The sequence below is a fragment of the Pygocentrus nattereri genome, chromosome 14, assembly GCF_015220715.1.
Source record: "Pygocentrus nattereri isolate fPygNat1 chromosome 14, fPygNat1.pri, whole genome shotgun sequence".
Classification (NCBI taxonomy): Eukaryota; Metazoa; Chordata; class Actinopteri; order Characiformes; family Serrasalmidae; genus Pygocentrus; species Pygocentrus nattereri.
Genome location: NC_051224.1, coordinates 22,765,001 through 22,774,433, shown reverse-complemented (window position 1 = coordinate 22,774,433; position 9,433 = coordinate 22,765,001). Strand labels below are relative to the sequence as shown.

Sequence of the window (9,433 nt, the reverse complement as noted above, 5' to 3'; positions counted from 1 at the left end):
GGCGGAGAGCGCTTCCTAAACCGTGACACTAATTCAAGTGGAATAGCTGAGGCTGTGAAACTGTTAACCTTATTGGGCAGATTTCATATCCACAAATCCAGAGTGATGGTGTTGGTTCCTCATTATATGCTCTTCTGCAATTAACTGGAATCTTTATGATTTATAAGGTCATACACATTTTAAAAGACGGTTCGTTAAGGGTTCTATAGGAAAGAAACTCAGAAAACACTTTGTATGATTAATGGGTTCTTTCCACCAGGAAGGAGGTCTTCAGATTGATGGAGAATGTGTTGTACATTGTTCTATATAGAACCTTTTTGAAAAGGGTTCTATACAGCACCAAAAAGGGTTTGTTGGTTTGATGTCAAGTTTGTAACAATAGAAGAACCCTTTTTAGTGTTACATAGAACCAATTTCTTTACTAAAGATTTTCTTCTTCTTTTTGTATCAACACCGTTCCAAATCCGGATTGTTTGGCCTGATGGGGAATGGTGTGCTTGTATACAGCTTTGTGATTGGGCGTTTTTGTACACTTATTATTAAAATAATGATTTTTTTCCCCCATAGGAATAAGTGTGGGAAATATTTTGTGCACTCAGCTTCTGTTATGATAGTACAAGTCCATTAACAACACTCTATTAAAGATGTGAACAGCAATCACCTATCAACATCCTAGCACCCACCAGGGATACCATAGCAACCACTTTGCAACATCCAAGAAGCTACCTGGGATACCACAGCAACCAACTAGCAACACTCTAGCAACGACCTGGCATAGAATAGCAACATCCTAGTAATCACCTGGGATACCATAGCAACCCCTTAGCAACCACCTGGGATACCATGGCAACCACCCAGCATCACTCTAGCAACCACCTGGGATACCATAGAAACCAACTAGCAATACCCTAGCAACCAGCTAGCAATGCCCTAGCAACGACATGGGATTCATTAGCAACCAACTAGCAACACCCTAGTAACCACCTGGGATACTATATCAGCTTTCTAACAACCAGCTGGCATACAATAGCCACACCCCTAGCCACCTTCTGGCATACCATAGCAACACTCTAGTAACCATTTAAGATGCCATAACAACCACTTAGCAACGCCCTTGCAATCACTTGGGGTACCATAGTAACCACCTATCACCATCCTAGCAACCATCTGGGATACCATAGCAACCAACTAGAAACACTCTAGCAACTATCTGGCATATAACAGTAACATCTTAGCAACCACCTGAGGTACCATAGAAACCACTTAACAACACCTTAGCAACCACCTGGCATAACATAGCAACACCCTAGCAACCATCTGGGAACCATACCAACTACATAGCAACACCCTAGCAACCACCTAAAATACCATAGTAATTGTCTGGAAACACCGAAGCAACCATTTGGAATTGATGAGGCTGTGCAGTCGCTCTGTATTTCCTTCATGAAATGCACTTTTCTAGTTTTTAACTTGATTTTGCTTTGTTATTTATGTGTGGATAAACAGCATGCATTGCCCTTTCATTTCAACAGGTTCACTACAAACCTGTATGTTTAATCCTTAACCCCTGCACATGATTATTTAAATATTATTCAAACCAAAAATAAACAAATACATAAATAAATAAAAATAAGAAGCACACTTCAGTTCCATGTTCACTCTCAAAGCAGAAGTCTGTTGGGGGGAAAGGAAAGTGCAGTCTAACCTACTTCTTCTTCCACTCAGCCTGCTTACTTGTTGAAGGGGTTGCTTAATATTCCTGTTTGTGTTGCAGGGTTTTTGCACAGCTGTTATGAATCAACGCTGTTATAACTACCACTACACTGACAAAGACACACAGAGCACCTGGTGCTGTTTATTATATTTTACAATTTATTTATATATATATAGTGATCACATTTTATTAAATAATCACATTTGATTAATTTCCTTATAATCACAGCTTTCTATCAGCTCACAGAGCAATGAGGGCCTGTATTGCTTTCATATGTGACCCTTAAAATGGGCAGTTGTGGGCTGGAGGTTAGGGAAATGGCCCTGTGACCGGAAGGTTGCTGGTTCGATCCCCAGCACCAACAGTCCATGATTGAGGTGTCCTTTAGCAAGACACCTAACCCCCAATTGCTCCCCCGGCACCATGGATAGGGCTGCCCACCGCTCCGGGCAAGTGTGCTCACTGCCCCCTAGTGTGTGTGTATTCACTAGTGTGTATGTGGTGTTTCACTTCACAGATGGGTTAAATGCAGAGGTGGAATTTCCCCGGTTGTGGGATTAAAAAAGTATCACTTAAAGTAACACGATAACACAGTACAGCCTGTGGCCAGTAGAGGGAGCAGCCTCACATCAGAGATTCTGTTCAAGTATTCTGTCATGTTGAAATCCTAATTCAGTTCAAGCAGGAATAGAGACAACTGCAGTTTAACTTTTAATAAATCAACTGGAATATGTAATAATTAGGATTTCAAGCTTTAATTTTTATCTGTGAATTTTCATTCACTTCAGTACATGCAATGTATTTCAGTCAGTAAATAAATAAATAAATGGGTCATTCTCTATTTGCAGTGGGAGACCAGGGCTTAGAAAGATGCTTAAAATATTAGTCACAGCTCCCAAAGTCAGTCAGTTGAGCTAAGAATAAATTAACACGTCTCTTATGATTCTGTGATTTTTCATTTGTTTCATAGTCGCTCTGCGTCTGTAAAACAGCTCGTCAATAAACCACCTTTCAACCATTTTTACTATAAAACTATCATTTTAAGAGGTTTAATTTAGGAATTTGTATAAAACAGATTCAGGTTTACTTTTTAGATCATTAACATTTATACTACATGTAAAAAATGTGTTTTATTTATTCATTAGTCACAGAGATTTTGGTCACTGGTGACTCTTACCAGGACTCTTATTTTACATTTTAACTCAGTATTTTCAGCTTTATTAAACTGCTTCTCTGGGTCGAGGCTCATCAGGGAGGAAGCAGCTCAAGGCAGGAGAAGGCGAGTCACACTTGCTCATTATATTAATCATTATCAATTATAAATATATTAACATTATCATTAATTTATTAATAATTCTGTTTATCAGGCAACTCAGAACTTCTATCTCTCACTGTTGATATGAGCTTTAATGGCTGGGTAATTACAATTTAGTCAAAATAATGACAAATAATTATTATTACTGATTTTAAATATACAAGGTCACATGATCAGCGAGTGAGTCAGCCAGTTTACAGAATCTTCAGTTTTAGTGAGAGTCACTGGAGTCACCGTCACTGGTGTTACACCACATTCATACATGTGTTTTATTTATTCATTAGTCACAGAGATTTTGGTCACTGGTGACATTCACCAGGACTCTTATTTTAAATTTTAACACAGTATTTTCAGCTTTATCAAACTGCTTCTCTGGGTCGAGGCTCATCAGAGAGGAAGCGTCTCAAGCCTGGAGAAGGCGAGTCACACTTGCTCACTATATTTCATTAATGTATTAATAATTCTGTTTATCAGGCAGCTCAGAACTTCTGTCTGTCACTGTTGTTTTCTGCTTTAATGGCTGGGTAATTTATATATATTATATTTATTATTATTTACTATATTTTATCATATTTATTTATTCCAAATAATAAATAATGCCATATTACCACTTTTATTACTGATTATAAACAGTTACACAAGCTCACCTGATCAGCCAATTTATAAAATCCTGTTTTATCTAGAATGTCACTGAATTTTATATTTACATTTATGGTATTTGGCAGACGCTCTTATCCAGAGCATTATTTGATTATTTTTACACAGGTAGACGAAGGTGGTGTTAGGAGTCTTGCCCAAGGACCTTTATTGGTATAGTGGAGGGTGTTTGCCAAGGCGAGGATTGAACCCCAGTCTATAGTGTATAAGGCAAAGATGTTAAAAACTACACTAACCAACTACCCCAATTTGGCTTGTTACAGTTTGTTATAGATGAATTTTATAACTAGAACTAATGAAGTTTTTCCTTGTTCAAACTGAGTTACTGATATCAAGATTAAAAACTAAAAGTGCTGTAGTGCATGAGGGCCTATAATGAGGCCTTGTTCTCCTGCTGCGCTGGACTGGTATTAGTGCACCCCCTAGTGAGAATCGCTTGGAGTTCATGAACCTGCTGTCTCACTTCAGGGTGGGATTTAGTGGTCAAAATGATCGTCTTGATGCACTGTCCTGCTTCCTGCTCAGCAAACCCCACAAATATATCTAGATATATCCCAGGGTGTGAGAACACAAGATACAGAACACATAAGATGTAAACAGAGTCATTCAGAGTGGTTTGGTGTGAAGTGGTTCAGATTTCTTTACAGTGGTGGTGATAGGAACCAGGGGTCGCCATGACTACAACACAAATATACACATTTTATTTACTATCCAGACCCACCAGTGTGTTTTTCTATTGTTTTTAACCCTTGTTGGTGCTATAGAGAACCTTTTCCATAACGGTTCTGTATAGTGTAGGATGGCAAATAAAAACATCACCCATCAGTAAAATATGAACACTGTTGATGAACAATTTGATAATGTCAAATTCATAAATATACATATTCAAAACCAACATACTAACATCTCATACTGATAGTATGAGTTGTACTGAAGTAGAAGAAAATCACTGTTTTCAGACTTTGTTGACTAAAGGTGTCTGAGCTGTAACAGTGTTACGACTAACCCCACAGCACGGAGGCTGAACTTATAGCTACAGGCTTATAACAGTGCTCAATGCTTCTTTAAGGGTTCTCCCATGAGTTCTATGTAAACTATTCTAGATTTAAATGGTTCTTTGATATAATAAAATGGCTCTTCAGATCAATGGAAAATGGTTTTATATTGAATTTTTTTTTTTTTTTTGAAAATGGCTCTATATAGCACCAAAAAGGGTCGTGACATCTTAACAACAGCAGAAGCCTTTTTTGGTACTATACAGAACCATTTTCAAAAGGTTTCAGAAAGAACTACATGCTTCAAAACGGTGCAGCGTTGTAGGCAACAAGATGGTGATTACAGTAATTTGTACTGGTACTGGGAGATCAAGGCTAGAAAATGTGGTAATGTGGCCAAAAGCGTATGTTGCTTGACCCTTCTAAAGCATAAAACATGTGAATGAAATTTTCTCCATGTTCGGCCGTTCCTTGCGCTCCCCTACATCTAGCTGATATTATGAGACATACTTGTAAAAGCACCAAAGAAATTTCACAACAGGAGATGCGAATATGTTTATTAGAGAAAGTAATTTGAGTCATTTCTCAACACGAGGCCCTTCGTTCCTTGCTAACATTCCACATGAACCTGAGCGATATAATAAGCAGAAACACAGTAGTGAGGAGCGTGTAGACGACCAGGACGGCCTTGAGGGCAAGGAGGGACTCCGGGTCAGAGATTCTGCGTGTCCGACCCAGCCGTGAGTACACTCCGAGTTTGATCTCAGCTGCTTTTTTGCCTTCGATCCAGCAGAAGTAGGTACCTTTATCCTCCAGACGGACAAGTCTGATGTGCAGGTGGTGACCCACGTCTATAAACAAACGGGAGCTCTGATTCAACCCCTCTATGAACTGAGAACGGTAAAGCGGAGTGGAGCCTTTATCCCAGGCCACTACATGCTGGGGCTTCATCCCAGGGCAGGAAAGCACGAGATCTGAATCGACCGGATGGTTATGGTAGTAAACAGGAAGTCCTGGAGATTTCGGGTCATCGTAGCCAAGGAAGTCCAGCAGGGCCTTCTTCTCTGGGCTGACGTTTGCACGTTTTGGTGGGCAAGGAGTGTGGCAATCTCTCACCACAAGCTCTGCTCCATAACCGCTGTTAGCCAGCCCAAAGCTTAGAGGAACTGCAGAGGAGCCACAAGAGGTCACATTGCTTGACTTGCGAAGATATCTCACCTGTAGGTATTCGCTCATGACATAGCAAAGTCCAACTCGCGTCTGTTCACCTCTCACTTCACAGCGATCGCACGCGGACCACGGCCAGTGACTGGCGAACACCTGAAAAGGTTTATTTGGACTGCCCTCAGCTTCAGAAGCTTGCGTTTCATTTCTCTGAACGAGGTTCCAAGAAAACAACACTTGGCGGACCACCTGGACGTCCACATCGTAGCCATAGAAGAACTCCCCTGAAGCTGTGCCACAGATATAATGACCAGAGTCGTCCTCCTGCACCCGGAAGACGATAAGGCTGAACAAACGGATGGAAAATCGTCCACGCAGGTCCGAGTCTCTACCAATTTTGGACGAATCCACGATGGCAGTGCCGGCAAAGTCAGTCAGCACTCTGGTGTCCTGCATGCCGAGATATTTCTGGTAGTACCACACAACTGAGAGTGCTTCCTCTGGCTTACAGTGGCAGGGCAACTCTATGGTCATATCAGCCGGGTACGCCGCGCTGTCGAAGACAAGGAACGCAGGACATGCTCTGCTGGTGAAGATGTCCTCCTTGTCTTCAGGGGCCTGATAAGCTGTTAATAAAGACAGGCACAGTGTCCAAACGCACAGGAGAAACAGTGGCCAGTGAAACATTTCAGCATTTCTGTTAAATGCATTCACCTTGTAAAATGCTGATGTGGTACATTGTTATCGAGTGCTGGCTGTAACCATGGCGATGTTCTCCCATTGTGATGTTATGAAAAACATTTGATTGTAGTTGTGAACATACATTAACTGGGTCTTGCATTTACATTAATGGGGAATTTCATCACTTTTTCAAAATTCCAGCTTAAACAGAGTAATTCATAGTGGCTTGGTGTGAAAGGGCTCAGATGTCTTTACAGTGGTGGTGATGGCAACCATGACTACAACACAAATATAGACATTTTATTTACTATCCAAAACCACCAGTGAACCTACATGTGTCTTCTGGGCCTATATGGAATGTTGATAATGGAAAATAGTGGAAAATCTGAAATAATTAGTTTTCTTTGGGGACTATTTTGTCTCACAGGGGGGATACTGCATGTATCCCTCCACCATGAATGGATTAAAAAATGGATTCAAATACATTTTAAACCAAAACATTATTACATAACTGTCATAAAACAATGTCTCCGACATGGGGAATAATAACTTTCAAAGTATTTCACACCAAACCACTCTGAATGACTCTGTTTACATAGTCAAATAGGTTTTGGAATTTGGCCAAACATGCATGTACTTCACTACCATAAATGCAGTTAAATGTATATAATTTAGGTCAAACTTTTATCTTAAAACTATCATAAAACAGTGACATCAGGCAGTGAATTCATAACCATTTCCTGTAGTAAATTTCTGTGAGGGAGCTTTTAGAGGTAGATGTCTGGTTCCTATCACCACCACTGTGAACAATTCTGACTCTAAGTTTCTCCAGAACAGAGCGTTTCACACCAAACCACTCTGAACCACTCTGAATGACTTTGATTACATTTTCATGCCTGAGGTTTGCAAACATTTGAAAAAGTTCCCCTTTAAAATGAACACTGGATACTTAAACACTGTTTCAGTACAGACTTCTTGTTCTTTTAGCTTACACTTTAGTAGTAATCATTTTAATCATTCAAAGTAGACACTAAATAATTCATAGTAGATGCTGGATACTTTATAGTTGAAACCGAATAATTTATGTTAGATAGTGAATAATGAATAGAAGACAATAATTTATAGTAAATACTGAATGATTCATAGTAGATACTGAATAATTCAGTTGCTGCTGAATACTTTAAAGTTGATACGGAATACTTTATAGCTGATACTGAATAATGAATATAGGATACTGAATATAACAGATACTGAATAATTCATATCAATAATTTATAGTAAATACTGAATGATGAGAAACTAAGTAATTCATAGTAGGTACTGAATGCTTTATAGTTGATACTATATATGTTTTAAATTGTCCTATGTTATTTTTCATGTGTTTTGTTTTCTCTCAGTTTCTTTGTTTTTCTTGTTTTTTTTTTCTTTTTCTCGTGTTTTGTATGACTTACATCATTGATCGTTATTGCACTGTTTTGTAACGTATGGTATATCTACTGGACTCCAGGAAGAATAGGAGCTACTGCAGCTAATAGGGATCCTAAAAATAAACAAATAAATAAATCCCTACTGAGAGCGCCTCCTCTGACAGGGCTACTCCACAATCACGTCAGCCAGGTACGCTATCCATACAATACAGTATTCAGTAGTTACTCAATAATTCATAGAAGATTCACTGAAAATTAGCGTTGTGCTAATTGGTGGGGTTTATTACTTGTTAGCTACAGTATATTTGGCTTGCATCTCCAGTGGAAAACTGAAAAAGCAAACTGTTCGAGTACGTTTTCCTCCAGATGTTGACTTCAAAGGGTATGTCATACAGAAAACTGGGCACATGTGAAACAAATGTTTATGATTCAGTCTCACTAATGCCAAACTTTTCCATCAAATATTTGAGTCTTCCTGAAGCCTCAGCCTCACACTGCTGTGTTTCAGATGCCTCAGAAAGACATGAAGGTTGGTTCTGATCCTCAGAGTTCACAGAGGGGGTTTGATTAGGTGGACAGGGCCCTCCAACCGTATCCCACAGCCTGCGGAACAGACTCTTACATGCTTCCTGCTCAGCTTGGCTCAGGAGGGACACGTTTAGGCCAAAACGGCCAGTCTTTGAGAGACCTTCCAGGAGTCCAGTCACTGCCACCTCATCCCCTGGCTGGAGACACTGAGACAGAAGGACTAGGAACTCTCCCAGAAGACCAAAGCCAACCTCGGCACTGAAGAGGCCCTGCAGAAAATCCCCGCCCAGCCTGAGAAGGAGACCATACTTCTCAAGCTGACCGCCCCCAAACCTGCGCCAGTCGCGCATGAACTCTGACGCAGTCCTTGGCTGGAAGTCAGACAACAGAACCTAAAGAACAGAAATGAATGAAAGAAATAAATAAAACAAGCAAGGATCATACTAATAAATAAATACATAATAAATAAATAGGAAGAATAATAACTGTAGTAATAATTATATTATTACTAACATGCAGTAATAATAAACTATTGTTTGTTATTATTATTATTATTATTTGTCATAGTACTGGTAGTAATTGTACCAGTGCACTTATATGGTTCTTAAAGGGTTCTTTAGTAAATGAAATAATTCTATTTAGAAGCATGAATTGTATATAGATCTAACTAACTAAATAAATAATTAAGAAGTAACACAGTTATTACTGCTTCTAATATGCAATAATAATAATAATAATAATAATGAAACCATCATTAAATGGTTCTTTCCACAGTGAAATGGTTTTTCATATTGATGGATATGGTTCCATACATGTTGTATATGGTTCTATGTAGTACCAAAAAGGGTCTTTCTATTGTATCTGACATCATAAAAAAAGGCAAAAAAGAACCATTTCAGCATGCAAATGGTTCTATATAGAACTACTGGTTCTAAGTAGAACCATTGCCTTT

The 9,433-nt window shown here is 39.2% G+C and overlaps 2 protein-coding genes across 2 annotated transcripts in view; both read right to left on the bottom strand.

Moving 5' to 3' along the window:
• Positions 1-5,233: 5,233 nt before the first annotated feature.
• On the bottom strand, positions 5,234-6,797 carry LOC108434905 (Ig-like V-type domain-containing protein FAM187A). Its single transcript, XM_017710347.2, has one exon. It carries the CDS (start codon positions 6,530-6,532, stop codon positions 5,267-5,269), a length of 1,266 nt encoding a protein of 421 aa, XP_017565836.1. The 5' UTR covers positions 6,533-6,797; the 3' UTR covers positions 5,234-5,266.
• A 1,411-nt stretch (positions 6,798-8,208) lies between these two features.
• ccdc103 (coiled-coil domain containing 103) overlaps positions 8,209-9,433 on the bottom strand; it is a 3,650-nt gene continuing 2,425 nt past the window's right edge. The window contains exon 3 of the mRNA XM_017710354.2: positions 8,209-8,873. Coding sequence (XP_017565843.1) covers positions 8,376-8,873 — 498 coding nt within the window. The 3' untranslated portion in view covers positions 8,209-8,375. The remainder of the gene's footprint in view (positions 8,874-9,433) is intronic.

Coding starts and splice junctions, on each gene's coding strand:
- LOC108434905 (XM_017710347.2), bottom strand. CDS start 6,532: ATGTTTCACTGGCCACTGTTTCTCCTGTGCGTTTGGACACTGTGCCTG.